The sequence below is a fragment of the Cylas formicarius genome, unplaced genomic scaffold, assembly GCF_029955315.1.
Source record: "Cylas formicarius isolate icCylForm1 unplaced genomic scaffold, icCylForm1.1 PGA_scaffold_4__25_contigs__length_36172078, whole genome shotgun sequence".
Taxonomy (NCBI): domain Eukaryota; kingdom Metazoa; phylum Arthropoda; class Insecta; order Coleoptera; family Brentidae; genus Cylas; species Cylas formicarius.
Genome location: NW_026844334.1, coordinates 34,004,783 through 34,021,967, shown reverse-complemented (window position 1 = coordinate 34,021,967; position 17,185 = coordinate 34,004,783). Strand labels below are relative to the sequence as shown.

General features: G+C 32.8%; 1 protein-coding gene across 4 annotated transcripts in view; it reads right to left on the bottom strand.

The window, feature by feature from the left end:
• LOC132701000 (serine protease nudel-like) overlaps nucleotides 1-17,185 on the bottom strand; it is a 181,079-nt gene that overhangs the window by 41,930 nt on the left and 121,964 nt on the right. For all 4 annotated transcript variants that reach the window (XM_060668606.1, XM_060668607.1, XM_060668608.1 and 1 more), the window contains 3 exons: nucleotides 11,461-11,898; nucleotides 6,445-6,743; nucleotides 277-360 (listed from right to left, as the gene is read on the bottom strand). In XM_060668606.1, the coding sequence (XP_060524589.1) occupies nucleotides 277-360; nucleotides 6,445-6,743; nucleotides 11,461-11,898 (821 nt within the window). The remainder of the gene's footprint in view (nucleotides 1-276; nucleotides 361-6,444; nucleotides 6,744-11,460; nucleotides 11,899-17,185) is intronic.

The following is a 17,185-nucleotide window of genomic DNA, read 5'->3' as shown; positions in this document are numbered from 1 at the left end:
CCAGTGGTTTCTCCGAATATGACTTAGTTTAAGCATTATTATTATTGCAAACAAACAATTTCATCTTATTTCGATTAAATTTGAAAATTAAAAAAAAAGTTGGAAAAACCAAAATCTTTGGGTGTCTTATAAAATTTCGGGAAAATGTAGGTTTGACCAAATAAACGGAACGGCAGCTAGAAATAATTTTAGTGTCACTAATCATCGTCAGAAGTTTTAATTGCCATTCAGCAATTGATTATTTTTATTCACTTGCTGATAATATTTTATGCTCACCTGCACATAATTCATCTCTATCGGAATCTTCTTTGTGCTTGCAGTGCCTCAAAATTGGCACTTCCACTTCCCTCATGTGATCAGCTGAAATTAAAAATTACTATATGCATGTTATAAACCAAGTTTATAATAAATGATAGGGGATTTATCGCTTACAGTTGATTTAGTAAAATTCGTACTGGATGACGGCTTATTGCTTTCAGCAACATTTAGTGAAAAGGCAGTCGGGGTCAAAGCTAAATCACCTGAATGATTTTCGGTATGCCATACGAGGTCTACCGCTGGATCTAAGTGAACCCTACTTCCTTTTTCGCACCCAATGTGAGCTTTCTGGGGTACGCTCGGTGAATATTAGGATTCCTCAAGGCTCCATTTTGGGCACTTGTGGTTCGTTGTCTTTATACATGATATATGATATTATATGGATTCAACACCAACAACAAAATTCGCAGATCAAAAAGGCTAGGCTGAAAATAAACTTCTCCAAGACAGGGAAAAAACCGAACTTTGATTATTCCAACTCTTTGAGTGAAACAGCGTGAAGCAACTGCGCCTTTGATGAGACGTGTTAAATTGAGAAAATGGTTCCGAAAGCAACACATTACATTCAAAACATCACTTGCCACATGTCAAAAGTTCTTAGCGAATTTAATGGAGGAAGATATCGAAGTGCCAAAATATTTGAAAATTTAGAATTCGCGTAAAATTCATTGCGACATAATTTGTCATTTTGTACAAAAACGTCATTGTCAAAGTACATTGACAACTTTGTTATAAAAAAAATGTATTACCACCTAGAAAGTTACCAAAATTTCGACGAAGAACTAGAACATTTGTCGTCGGAATTTAAAAAGAAGGCAGAACTAGAACAGAAAAGGCAAACTGAAAAGCAGCAATACGAACTTCGGGTGTCGTCGATCAAAGGATATTTCATTCGTTTATCTTGGAAACACAAATTTGACTATGCGTTAAATATTTTCAAAAATCTTGAGGCTGTCTCCGTGCTGTCAAAAGTTGTAAGTATATTATCCATGCATTTCGGGAAAATTGCCTGTTACGCAGATACTAATACGCATTCGCTCAAATGCGATCAGATATTAATTGACCACGATAGGATGTTAGACCAAATGATTCTGAGAAAGGTAATCCCAAAAGATCTGGAATGGATAAGAACTCAAGACGAGTACAGACAATTGCAGATTATAGTGAATTTATTCCGGATCAGCGGAAATGGGCTTTTGCGAAAACTTTACAGACCGTCAGTTTGTATATATAAACAAAAAATACTTGACAGTAAGACTAATACCAACGATAAACAAACTGCGGAAGTCAAATATAATGACAATTACCAACCAAATCACCCCGCATCTGTTGACGTTGAAATACATAGAAGAAAATGGTGCGAGATCATGGACAAATATAGAGTAGACCTAGAAGTAACAAGAGCAAAAAGACTCTTAGACGATACGAATAATTCTGATTGGGTGCAATTGCTACCGTTGCCAATTGTTACCAAAATATTTTGTTTTTTGGATCCTCATTCATTTGCAACTTTAAAAAATGTAAATAGCTATTGGGCTCATATCAGTCATAACATTGCTCAAGCTAGAGAAACGAGAAAGTTTTTGGATAGCTCATCCGGATATATGAAACAGAAAACTGATCCTCAACTCTACAAACGAGTGATTAAAATATCTAAAGAGGATGATGCCGATGGCCAACCTGCGAAGAAATTTGAAAATTTTAGAATTCGTAAGTTAAAATTGCGAGGTGCGGCGGCGGTGAAGTCGCTTCCAAAAACGAAAAAAAATGATCTAGGGCAGACTCCGTTCCTGGAAAAGTTGTTTAACAACTTGTTGGATGTTCCTTCAGAAAACGTACTCCAGAAACTGTACTCTAAATAATAATAACACTATTTTGTGTTCTTTTTTATATTCATTTTCGAACTGGACTACTGAAAAGGGAAAAGTAGCCACTTTTTATGTCCTTAAATTTTATATATTGTAATGGATCAAAAAAATGGCACTCAACCCTATATCAAGAAAATAATTGTCTTTAAGACTCTAACTATAGCTACCAGGAAAAACTGCTAGAAATATTTTTTAAGTTTCTACAATTGCCCGCCGTGAGCACAATTTTAATTTTTTTTAATCCCTAATACATTGTAGATGCAACGATAATGATCACCAACTTCAACAGAGTTTAACGGATTTAAATAATTTGGGGTATTTGAAAACCACATTTTTTGGCCTATCAACATTTTTGTAAATATGGTGATTGTGTAATTACCACTGCAGGGTGTTTTCTACATAACTAAAAGTACACAATGCCTTTAAAAAAGTAAATAAAATGATATGACTTTTTATCACAAAAGATATCCAAGTCAGGGCCCAGCATGCCAGGGAAAAACGTATCTCGATATTTCTTGCCTAACCTGAAATATGACGAAATAAACCAAAAAATAAATCCGAAAAAATACAGCCTTTGGAAGAAATTTTCTACGTAACCGTCATTATTAAATTATTTACTGCTATAATACTCCCATGGCAGTTAAGATCATAATAATAAGTCATATACATTCAATATATATGAGCTTGGTCCATTTAAAAGTAAATTTCTAACTTGGAAAGAAGTTAATTATGATCGTGATCGCCAGATCTGATCTTTTAGGTAGCAGGACGCTTTTCGATGAAGATCCAGTTTCTCCAATTTTGACTACGTGTGGACTAAAATCGCGTTTCTATAGTTATATGTAAGTATATGTTTTTGGATGAGGCTTTGAAAGAATTTTTTGCTGTTGGTATCATAATAGAGGTTTTAGCAGTACCAACTTGGTAATTATAATTTCTGTTTAAAACGTGTACTTTCTGCTATAAAAAAGGTTATGCAGTTTCTTAGGGTCAGATTCTGAAATCACTTTTAACTACCTGATTAGTTTAACCCATGAGTTAACTCAAAAAATGGGTTTCTGAACACCTCCAATTTAATGGTGTTTGCAATATGTTTACAACTATGGTGTTTACATTAGATTTGGAGCAGGATGGTTAATCTCAAAAGTTGAGTCACTTGAACTATTATTTTCTGTGGGAATAAATTGCTCTTTTAAAAGTGTAAATTTTTCTGTCAATTTCCGAGTTTTAAGAGGTAAATTTTTTTCCACCTGTTTTGTAAACATTTTGCCGAAAATAAAGATTTCCATTATTTGATATGACATATGAATTTGTCAGGTAGCTAGTCTAGACAATTTGATTATTCAAAAATTATCTCGTGTGGGACGTTACTTTCAGAATACGGCTCATATTTATAAAATAAATATTTCATAATTAAGCACCTATCTTACTTCTTCTTCCTTTGTTGTTTGTTGTGAAAATTGAAACATCGAAATTTACCGACATTGATGACAGCGCCACCTCTTTATTATTAAGATGACTGTTAGTGCACAATACAACCATGAGTTTGTTATTATCTCACAATGCATTTATAGATAGTTAACCCTCAAGTAACAAAATGTTCAGAAACCGACCTTTAGTTACTATAAAGTTTAGAATTGATCGTTAAAATGATAGAAATTTTATTAGTGAGTGAGTAAAATATTACTAGTTGGATTTACTTAAGTGTTCTAATTTTTTAATTTTACTAACGAACTGCTGCCACGTGCGACTTGGTCAACGCATATTTGGATATTACTTCTCCACAAAAATGGAAAGGTGCCGTTCAAATCTATCCTGACCACCTCGGTCACCGGACATTGCACCTCTAGAATTTCCTTTGTGATATTGATCGTCTGGAAGAAATTATAAAGCAATATCTACCGGCAATTACTCCTCACGCGATCAGAAACGCCGTGCAAATAATTTGATGCCGGAGCCATATGGAAACCTATCCACCACTTGTTATTATAATTTTTGCTATCATATTTAAAAAAATATATATTTTTCATGGATCTGTCATTCCTTTCTATTTTTACAGGAAATTTATAAATATTTTGCTAAAAGAAAGAAAATTAGGATTTAATAATGGCAGGTATACTCAAAATACTCTCAAAGATGCGACATCATTTGGAATTTTTGTTTCTTTTTCTGATATTACAAATTAAGAAAAATAAATCTCAATGCGGTAAAGACAGAGCAAATGTCATTTAATAAAAAAAAAGAATTTTTCCCAGCTTTACACCGGTGTCCATTTTATCTCTCTGTATAATTAAATTTCAACTTGATTTACATTAACGTGTTAATGAATGGATTGACAACGATATCAATCTTTATAAGTTCAAAATTTTTGGACTTTCTTCGTAAATTAATACCATAAAAATTAGAAAAAATTAAAAATATTTTATAAATCATTCCAGCAAGTGCTCCTTCTAGTTGGGAAAACAGACAGCTCACTAAGCACTCAACAAAAGTTGCGAGCCCTTTTCACAATTACGGAAATTAGATTAAAATTGGAATTAGAAAAGAACTCATTAATGGTGCGGAACCTTAGAAGGGTAGTTGCCAATTGAACCGAACTTGTAGCCGGCTCAATTTTCATAAATTGGCATCATCTTAACGAGAAAACCAAAACTTTGCGTAGTGTAAAGAGAGCAATACAATTCAATATAGATTAAAATCAAGAAAAAAATCTTTACTACTTTGGGCTGAAGTGTGAGCCAGACTTTTCATCTTCGAATGATAGAGGGGGCTCTTGAACAACTTCACTTGTCTACAGTCATCAAATAGTAAGATACCTATCCCCTGCGAGGTAACAATGAAAACTAATAATGTTTGAGTGAAACAATGAGTGATGTTAAATACCATAGTTGAAAATAGTGCCGGATGCAATCCTATAAGAGTTAGAAGTCCAGTTTTAGAATACTATTGGTCAGAATGGTGTAATACAAGTAGCTTTCAATCAACACACCTACATTGGAGCAGAGCAGAAAATCAGTCCACCGAGATGTTGCCACGTATCTCCTGGGATATTTAATCTTTGTTGAGATATTTCCAGTATGGTGTGAATTAGGGCACAATAAATTTTAAAGATTTATTCCCGTGAACTCTAGGATAAATGATTATAATAATAACAATTTGATTAGACGAAACTTGAAAATTTATGAAATCCTGAGATTTCGTTTATGGAGTTTACATTTTAGCTTTTCATGTAGACTTCTGCAGCAGAAAGGACATGAACTCATCATCTTTTAAATTTAATACTGCTGAGTTAATGTGCTGTTTTTAAAGATGACGCAATGCGTGCCGTTTTTTAGGCAGAACTCCCTGGAATACTCAGATTTTTTCAACAATTAACTATTTTTAAGAAAAAAATTTATATTTTTTGACATGGGTCTTTTTGAAAAATATGTAAAAATGTATGATTGTTTTGCATAACTCTATAATCACCTATTATTTACAGATATTATCAGATTATTTTCTAAAGCCCGGTCCAAAATTTACAACAAAGAAAATAAAGATATTGATGAAATCAATGGCCTGGCTTCAAACCAAATAACTCCAAGTAGTTCTCCTTCTAATTTTCCTGGCAATAAATTGGAACAAATGGACGTATAAGTTGGGTTTGTGGGGATACCTACAAAATAAAATATGTACCGTCCAGCTATAAGTATGGCCGTTTATTTTTTTATACGCATGAGATCTACCTGTGTATGTGTGTATCTAGCGTTCCAGTTCCATATGCCATCAATTTAAGATTTTTTCCTTTTACATAATTAAAAAGAAGTTTATTTTTTTAAGAAAACGGTTTTTAATGTTAAAAATGTATATATTCAATAAAAATTACTAAAATTGTTTTGTTTTAAGTTAAGTAGTATTTTTATTATAACCTGTCATGGCCAACTAATAAAAACGAATAATGGACTTAAAAACAAGTACAACCATAGAGTCTCATATGTTTTTGATGTGCTCCTGACAAACTGAATCACATGATCCAAAAGTAAGCAGGGCGGCCCATTTCAATATATAACTATGGGTTATTTCTCGAAAATAATTGAAGATGAAAACAAGAAAATATTTATTTGATTAGTTAATGAGTTTTGTGTGCATACTCGTATAGCAGATAACTGGCTAGAAATTACTTTTTTCTAGCTAATCATGAAAAACATCTTATGTACTGCTTGTAAATTTGTATGTATTCTAAAATTTCCAATTAGAACAAAGGCTATTCCGAACTTACGATCAACTCCGTGCTCAAACGTGGCGCCCCAACCTGCTGCGGTACAGATAACTCCTGGTAGAGGTCCTTTTTGGAAATCACTGCCGGCAGTAATTTCAGAGGGCAAACATATTGGCCTGACGTATCTATTATATCTAAAAGGCCCCGATACCTTCATCAGCGCGATATCATTCCTCAAATTCGACTTGCTGTAATTTTCGTGTGGTAATATCATTGTAGCAAATCTTGTTTGATCCATGGGAGAATAGGAAAACCTTCTTAACGCCCCAGCTTGAATTTCGTAGTAGTATAACCAAAATCTATAAGCAAAATTAATTAAAATTACAGTACGGTGTTCTATATGATATGTGACTTTCTAATGAACATGAAGTGGGACACTAGAAATGTTTGCTATTTTGGAGGCAGCCTCGTTATGTAGGTCGTAAATGTAGCGAAGTGGAAAGAAAAGAGGGATATCGTTGATGATGTTGGGTGAATCCGTAGGTAAATACATCGGGATCTTCTTGCAATTTTCTTTCATACGGCATGTCTAAATGGGAAAATTATTAACTTTACAAAAAAATTGCCCCTTTTTAGAAGTCCTGCTTGGCGACAACAATATTTGTATGTTGGACATGTTTTTTCAAAAAGTATCTAGTTTAAAATGAATAAAAACCTAACAGTCGTAAAGACCTGCGGAATGTACCATAATAATAACGATTACCAAAAATGAAACAAAAAGACCACTAAAGAGTATTATTTTTAGGGTTCCAAATTAATTGCTCTAATTTCTATGATGTGACCAACTAACTAATTTCATAATAACAAGTGAAATAGAAATACTCAAAAATCAACATCTCTCAATTACACGGAATGGTCTGTGTTTTTGAGAAATTCCTTTCAATGAACCCACAAGAAAAAATGTAACGGTGTAATTTCCGGTCACCCATATTTGAATCACGAGTTTATTTGGCACGAGCGAAGCGCAGCGTTGTGAGTATTTAATAAACGAGTCAGAATTGACAAACGTCATTGCTCCCAAGCCCGTGCTGTAACTTCCCGGAAATATCCGAAGTGGATCCGTGAGGCACGAAACTCACCTGGTAAAGTGAGGCTTTGCGCACTCTAGATTGGTGTATAATTAGGTTTTCTACATAGGCAGTAGAAAAAATTATATCCAAATATTCGTTGACCCTGACTGGGCTGTAACAAGGAGCTGCATCATGCTGATGCCAAAGGGCATGTCGAGCGTTTCATTGTAGGTCGTTAATAAAATGACAAACGACATCTTTTTTTTATTATGTTGGACAGATCCAGTACCCTTAAACTAACGTGGCTGATGATGAATTTCGATGCTTCTTATATTTTTTGTCAACTTAACCACCAGTAATGTTCAAAGTACCTAAGAAACCGGAAAACCTGTCACTGCCACTGTCAAAACGTCAAAACGTCTATTCTGTTACCAACGTCAATAGATTGTTTCAAGGCCGACAAATCCTTGCATTTTTTTATAGGAAATAACACTTATTGGTCATTATGTAGAGAAGCTACCTCTAGTGGCAATTATAAGCAATATTTACAATCTTCACAATTGCAAAAATGTTGATAGCAGAAGAAATTTGTTTTTTAACAACCCCAAGTTGTTTAAGTCCGTTAGGCGATTTTGAAGCTACTGATACACCCCTCCCCCACTTTTAGTAAAGAGATAGAGGTAAACTCGAGTCTCTTTTTTACAAGTTGTTTAAGTCCTTTAGGCGATTTTGAAGTTATTGATACCTATTTACAACATTGTTCGTACACCCCCCACCACTTTTCGTAATGAGATAGAGGTAAACTCGAGTCGTTTTTTTTACAAAAGAGACTCGTATTTACATCTGTTTTAAAATGACACGCATTTTAGCTATCGTTGGTTCATAAAAAATTCGGAAAATTATTTATTATTATTTATTTAAGTGTTGGCGGTTACGCTTCTGGCGAGCATTTTGAAAACATGAAAACTTGAAGTTCCACTATTTTCTCCTGGTTACTTTTGAAATGATTTTTTCTCCGCTCGTCCTTATGACTGTTAGTTTTAGAGATACAGCCAACATTCTTTTAAAATTTCAAACCAACTAATCCGTGAACCCACCCTGTAAGCCCAACAAGCAAATATTTTTGTCCAAATTTATTTTCACACCAAGAAGCACTTTTCACTAAGAGGCACTTTTTTTTGTAAAGTCAATAATTAAAAATTTTCTCATTTGGTGGGAACTTTCGAAGATACACTGTATATTGCGTTCCTATACAGTTAGCAATAAGCTGTAATAAGTAATAATTTTAGGGGAAAATGATCAGTTTTATTTTCACGCCTTTTCACTAAGAGGCACATTTTTTTGTAAAGTCAACAATTAAAAGTTTTTCTCATTTGGTGGAAACTTTCGAAGATACACTGTATATTGCGTTTCTATACAGATAGCAATAAGCTGCAATAAATAATAAATTGTAAGGAAAATGGTCAACACCAGCGGCGTAATGGTTGAAAGGTTTTATGATTATAATAAGTTTATTCTCTATGAAAGTTGATTTTGTTTTGATATTTAGCAGGGTTCAGTAACTTCAGAAAATTTTTCGTTTTTTGAATTTCATTTAGTGTTTTCACACACAAAGTACTTTGACCCTCCTTTAGCTTGAATAACTATCTAACACTAACTTGACAAACTCATGTATTAGTTTCATAGGGACTGAATCTGAGAGCTCTAGAATCATCTCCTCGAGACCGTCTGGATTTCTTTGCAAACTTTCTATTTCAATAGGGTTTATATCTGTGTATAAAAGAGGCAATTTGGAAAGACACAAATTTTGCTCCCGTCGATACTGATGATTGAGGTTTATCGTCCATAAAAACAAAACCTTCGCTACATTCCACGCATTTGAGGGAACTTTAGAAACCAGGGATCATTTAGGTAGACTGGTAGATTTCTTCTTCTTCTTTCCTGGACCTACAACATAGGCTGCGTCTTAGCCGCATCCACTATTACTCTCCCATTTCTAGGATCTTGTGCTTCCCTTTCCCACTGCTTGACCACAATCTCGGTTATGTCGGCTGCGACGGCATCTTCTCTTCATTTGCTGAGTCTGATCTTCTGCCACCCGATATCTCAAAAGTTACTGTCTCAGATAATCCGCCTAATTATATTTTCACTGCACTACAGTATCGCCAATTGTGGGTTTTTCTCCATGCTCCTGTTATTTCGGGGATACAAATACCATTCTAAGCACCTTTCTTTCAAATACTAGAAGCTATTTATTTCCTTTTGATTGATGACCCAGGTTTCACTGCCATAAGTAACTACCAGGCGTATTATTGACTTATAGAATGTTAGTGTTGACAGTCTCTTTAGTAGTTTAGATCCTAAAAATGACGTTAGAATGCATTTCGTACTAATTCCTGCCATTGCTCTTGCTGCCACATCTTATTCTACTCAAGGTGCATGCTTGTTGTACTCTGTCTGACTCGAGGTCTTGAATTACTGATTACATAGAGTTTAATGGATTTTTTTGACATAGGTATAACTGGAATTTGTGGTTGTTTTATTATTTGTTACTGTCAATCTTTCTTTGCTTTATTGGGATTACATACTGTCGGTATAAATCTTCTGTATTTTTCGGGTGTTGACTCTGCCTCGCTGACGTTTCACTAAACATGCTGCCGGCTTCTCGGGGTCGCGGAGTTTTCATTGCTTCACGGATGACCGAATCCCAAATAGAAGTCAGATAGACATCTGTGTCCTGCTTTATATTATCGATGAATTTTCCTTGAATAGTAGAGGGGGCTAAATTGAACATTTACTATTAACTTACCCAAGTTTGGCAGAGCAGTTTGTTGTGTTGGTATTAGTTTTTGAGAACTACGATATTATATGATCTCCACGAATATGCCTTACGTTGTATCATCTTCATAACTGATGATGGTACTGTTAGATTTTAGTTGTAACATATCATTTATATATAAGATAAATAAAATTGGGCCAAGAACGCTGCCCTGCGGCACGACATACTGTACCACTCTCTGATCACTATCCAAGTTTTTAATATGTATATTCATTATATGAGTGACATGTTCTAACATTTCACAAGATATTTCTTTTAAAGTTTCGCTTTTGGTATTGTTCCAATGGTCCCAATCACATAGAAACATGCTATTTCCTAGGTCTGTGATATTATTTCTATAATGACTTATCGGCATGATTTCACTGCGCAGTTAGTACGGGCTTTTCGAAGCTGCAAACATGGTCGTAGACTATATAAAATAACAGAAAAGTAGAACAGGGTTATTTTTTGCGACCTATCACGATTTTTATGTCTGCGGTGACAGACCTATAAATCACACTTAAACTTAATGGTCAACAAAATCATCACAGCTATTAAAGCTGTTGAAAATTTTAATTAGAATCGTTGTTTATTTAACTTTGATAAACTTCCTTCATACGCCTCATGTGTCGACTATTTAAAAAAATATATTATTTAATGCAGCTGTTATTTTTTATTGTTAAAATGAAAAAAACGGATTTAAAATGGTCACATTTTCATGGCAACGCAACGCAATATATCAAAACACTGGCAAATACCTATTGTATACCTGTTGTATGCGCAAGAATCTCGTTTTCAACCATGAATCGACATTTAAAAACCAACATGACTGCTGCATTTTTATGCCTGCAACGCATCAATTTTTGCCGTAGTAGGGTCACTATGTTATTTAATAGCTATGGATTCACCGAATATCATAAACAAATTTACTCTCAATATTTTCCAAATTATTTGTCAAAAAATAAAAAAATTTCTCTGGCTGCACGCTCGGTATAACGAGAAAGAATTAAAAAAATTGAACACCCCTGACGCATAGACCAAGGACCTATGCAAAGAAGTGTTGGAGCTAAAGCCAGTGAAAATTAGGCAACTCCTTCTTGGGTGTCCTACTTCATCTGGCGGTTAGTTTGTCTTTCCGATAACTGTTCCTAGCTTTGTAATATTTTACTGCAACTACAACAAACCAACCTATCAACACAATGAGCAGCTGTAACAATCCATAATTCGTTAATCAGTACTCCTCCACAATGAAATATTCCATTTTTGTAAATCGACACCAACCAAGGCCATGCTGCCGGCTGACTGGGCTTACCACCTACAACTCTGGTCTCTTGTACAATAATATCTCCGCTAGCATTCGTAAATTTTGCGCCCAATATAGCTTCTTTTAAGTTGAATCGTCGTTCGAAATCGTCAAGCGTGTCTTCGACGCTGGTGTCAATCTCTTCTGATCTATAGGGGTTTTTCATGATGTATCTTAGACCACAATAAATCGGTGGGCATTCCACAAAAGCGGCTCTGTCTTGAACGCAAGTATTCACCAAGCTAATTTCGTTATTTGGTAAAATATTGATGTAGTTGCCGTTGTACTGGTCGGTAGTTAGGGTCATATGTGTGCGGGGGCTTCTAAAATAAAATTAAATGGACTATGAGCTATACCAAAATCTATTAACATTTTATTATGAATTATAAATAAATAAACAATATATAAGCAGGTACAGAGTAAAATACGAGCCAGTTTTAGTCAAGGTCTGAAGAAGCCAACAGGATGATTGGCGCAACGTCAGCAAATTCGACTCAGCAAAAAAAAAATCCAGAAGTTTTGTAAAAAATATATAATAATTAGTTATAAATGATAACAACAACAGGATGATTGACGGAACGTCAGCCAGTTCCATTCAACAAATACTGACGCGGGAGGAATGCAGAAGTTTTGTAAATAGTGTTACACTAGCCTGTGGAAGTTTCTTTGAAAATAAATACATAATTGCTTTCCTGCTACTCAATAAAAAGGCAGTTTAGTTCGTAGATTTTTTAAGACAAAAATTATAACTTTTTAATACTTAATGGTTTGTTATAATTCAAAATTAAGAAAAAAACAATAATAGGTTATAAATTGTGAGTTTATTTTTATTTAAAAAAGTGCACGGAAACTATTGTCCCTTCTGTAAGATTTTAATACATTTTTTTATGTTTTTTCTTTATCGTGTAAGACAGTAGGACAAGGAGCCCTACCTGACCTTCTAAGGGGTTCGACAAAAAATTGCAGCACGGTAGGTTTTAACTTCGCAGTAGAACGAAGTAATTGTTGCGAATTTGTCAAACTAATGTGTTTATTTCCTAAACAATCTCAGAATGACAGTTTTTATAATGAGAAAAAAAATGAAAATCGTGGAGCAGGAAGAAAACCAAACTGTTACGAAGATAGAGAGATTGTTGGGGTTTCTAAAAACGACTCATTTAAGTATCTATCGCAATTAAAAATAGACTTGCGGGGGTGGGGGGGACAAGGATGATTAGGAGAAGGCTTAAGACAAATAATCTGCATGGTAGAGCAGCAAGAAAAGGTCATCTATTATCTGCAACGAATATTAAATATCGTTTAAATTTTAGGCGAATGAGGAAGTGCAGTAATATACTATAGAGCGACAAAATAAAAATAAATTCAATAGGCGTTGATGGTAGGCGATATTTTGGCAGAACGCCCAATCAGGAACTATTACCAAAACACACCATCAAAACTGTTAAACACGGAGAGGCTAATCTGAAGTTATGGAGAACGTTCTTGATATGGTATAGGACCCTTAATATGGAAATATGAACAGGATAATGATTCAAAACATACTTCTAGAAAAACTTTTTTGTGACATGGTGTCAATTGGCAAGCAAAACAAAAAATAAGCAAGAACAAATAATTAAAGCAGAATGGAAAGATATACCAGTAGAAAGGTTTCAAAACTAAGTCTAAGGTATTTAAATATGTTTGTGGGTAATTTAATCAGTTTATAACCATTTATTGATGTTGTATTGAGTTTGTTTCTTGAAAGGCATTGTTTTTATAGCTAATATATATAGACATTTTTTAAAGTTGTCATGGAAATTTAATTATTTTCTTAACTTTTTCCGTTACTAATGAGATGTTTAGTATAAAATTTGTTTTATAACTTAAATGCGATACTAAAAATGTATTTGCCGTGAAATATTACTATATTCGAAGAGTTTATTCCATTAACCACCATTGTACACAGGGTGTCCAAATAATGTGTCAAAGTAATATATCTCGTCTATTATTTGTTTAAGAGAAAAATGTTAAATACAAAGGTTATAGACGAGACTAAAAGAGACAATTTGAAAGTATTTTCATATACATAGGAAGATTCATCAATACTTAGGAAATCAAACTTATGTATATTTTAAATTCAACACCCTGTATATTATGGCATTCTCTCATTTATACTCAATCATCCAATGTAGGGTTGTTATAGTTAATACTGGGTGTTTTCGGCTTTATGGCCATTTTTTCGTCAAGAATACTTTATATTTTTGACGCCGTTTCCGACAGCTGCAAGTTCATTATGTCAACAATTTTATAAAGTTGTATATCTGTCTTGAAGTTAGTCCGAATCGTTTATGCACGGTGAGTCAATATGAAAAGTATTAATTTTCCTAAAAAAATCATAAGGTATACTTCCATTAATTACTCATTTTCCAATTTCATCAAGAATTCCCAATTCTATTAGCTGAAAGAATTATACTTCGTCTCTGTAAACTTTTCACGTTCAGGTAATGTTTATTTTGTTCTCAATCTTTTGTGTTTTTTCCCGGTTTGAAAATTTTCAGAATTTTTTTCGTAAAAATGTGTATACCTCAAAAAATACCAAGTTTAGAATGCTAAATAAAATTGAAATAGCTATAAAATTAGTAATAAATGTAAGTATAATATACAGGGTGTTCTATTTGATTTTTTCACAAAAAATAATATTTTTCATTTTGACTCATAAGAGATTCGAATTAACTTTAAGACGAGTATAAAAAATTTACAAACTACTTTATAAAATTGATAGCACAATAAAATTACAGCTGTCAGACATGGCGTCAAGAATATAGTGTTAAACATTTTTAGCGAATTAATGACCATAAATCCATATTTAGGAATCACCCTGTATAATTGAAAATAATTTAGTAAATTATTACTTTTAGTCTCATATATAAGTTTTGTATTTAACATTTCTTCTAAAACAAATAATAAATGAGGTATATTACTTTGACACCCTGTGTATAACATTAAATTGAACATAGCAAACATTTTGTGTTGAAAAAAGAATAGGAAAAAATTATAAATCATTCTGAACATTGAGAAAGAAAAACGAAATACAGTAAAAAGTTTTTGGATTCCAAAATTGCGTGCACGGAGTGTCCATTTTTCGATGCTACGGTGTATCTCGCTTATTGGAAAAGATGGAGGGATTTATTCTGTTTTGTACATAGAATTCAATGGCACACTCAGAATTTTTTTATGTGGAATGAAACATATTAATTTTTTTTTTCATATTTGTTTTTAATATTAAGCCTAACATTTAAGTTTTGAAAAAAATGTGTGGCCTTGACATGTTACAAAAAAAACCTTTATTTAAATAAAAATCTCAGTTTGGTAATTTCTGTTTCACAGAAAGGAAATACATATTAAAAAATAAAAAAAAACATTGCACTTTGTCTTAATTACACATAATAAAAATCTTAAATGGATAGTTTTTGGAACTGGATCACAAGTGTTGTTCGAATTGTTCTCTATTATGTCTTAAAAATGTTTCGCGCATGGTTCTTATACGTAATCCAGTGGCCAGAAAAAGTAGTGTCAAGATTGGCGTTGTGTCATATTCATAAATCCTTGAACTTCTTTCATAATAATACGGTTTGTGTTTTTGTTACAAATTTTATTTAAAGTCCAAACTAGCTATGGCACACAATACTAAATTTGATATATAATATTCAGTGTAATTCAGTGTAACGAAATTGCTGTTGAAACTTTAGTCAATTTAGGGGATTTGCATGGCTGTATTTTCTTCTAGTCAACACCAATACATAAAGAAGATTGGTGGCAAAATACTTTTCTTTAGATGAATATCAAGTTGAATTCAACAAAGATTATTTTGGAAATGCCGGTCCCATATTTAGAACGAAAAAAACTAGGAGACTGATGAAATTAATTTTTTGGCTTCAATCCAAGAAATCTAAGTAGTTCATGCAAGAAACCACAACATTGTGTTAAACCACGGGTTCAGATGATCTTAAAAAAGAACAGAAATTTTAGCCATTTAAGATTCATCTGATTCGAGACTTACATTCTGGCTTCGAATTTACATATTTTACATATTTAACATTTACATATTTTATATAAAATAAGCAAATGATTTTGAAAATTCCGTTATATGGTATTTCTTTTCGTTATAAAGAAATGTCACTGAATTTTGCTTAAAAAACGGCAACAAACTCACTGTTGACTTTTTAAAATAAATGAGATCCGACGGATGCCCCAAAACAACTAACTCAAAGCTAGGTGGCGAAAACCACATGCGAGGTAACCGAGGAAATTTTGTTTATACTTGTAGAAAAACACAAGAAAAACACATATGCTCCTTAAATAATTTTTGTATTATTGTACGTAATAGTCACAAATAATAAAAAAAATATAATAAATGTTAAATAACTACTGCTGTTGAAGAAAAATAAATATTAAACATATAATTCTTCATGTACTCTAAATAAGTAGGATCTGTCCTTTTCTACTTTTTGAGATAAGAATTATAACTTTTTGTGCTTTTAAATTTAAAAGTTGCCTTTAATGTTATTAGTTCTAAATAGGTAATTGAATTTTTGGTACGAAATTCGTTTAAAAGTCAAGATTAAAAAATATATGTCATTTAATTTGTATTATACTTGCGCAATGCAATTCTACGAAATGGGTTTAATATTTAAATAGGTTTTAATGATTTTCAATTTCAGCATTTTAAGTTGCTAATTTCTGAAATCACTAAGTAACATTATTACTTATATTTACCGTATATTAAAAATTAATTTATTCCAGCTGTGGAATATAAGGGAAAATATAAATACAATTCAAAAATATCTGTTGAGCATACAAATTAAACAAAGTGTTTTTGTGCGTGTCTAAAAAGAAAATAAATATAAGTAAATATGATATGGTAAATATGCTTGCAACAAAAAATTCTTAAAAAAAACAATTACTTTATGTTGTAAATACCTCAATCAGCAATACAGGTGTGAGCACTAAACCATTTTTATATATCCAGTGATTTAGTTCCTTGTTGGATTTATTCTAATTCTATTTATATGAAATAGTATATAAAAACTGATATTTTCCATACGCGAGTTATAAAATATATACTACACTTTTTAAAAATATCATCTGAACTTTTACTTAATAAGTGTTTATTTCTCATCGATGTACCTATAAAATGATTTTTCCAAGCTTTCACTGGACGTAGAAACTTATACTTGATAGTAAAATTTCATTAGATTTGAGTGAAGCTCATTTTCAAGATTATTTCATAAATTATTCTTTATATTAGTGTTTTAATGTAGGTTTTATGTAGAAATTAGAGTACTATTTACAATGTACCTGCTTATATACTATTGACATAAACATTGCGTGATTCCGAATTTTAGGAATGATGAATGAAGAGTGCTAGTTTTGATCAAGACTCTTAATGCTCTTTCTCTCTCTCTCTCCAATATAGTCTTTCCCGCATATGCATGGAATACTTCCACCGATCGGAGATGGTGAGATATTTTTGGACAAGTGCTCAATCTGGTTTAAATATTATATTACTAAAGAGCATTTGGCATTTGGTTCGTAATGTTTAGAATCTAAGGAAGTACCAAAGTTGCTGCA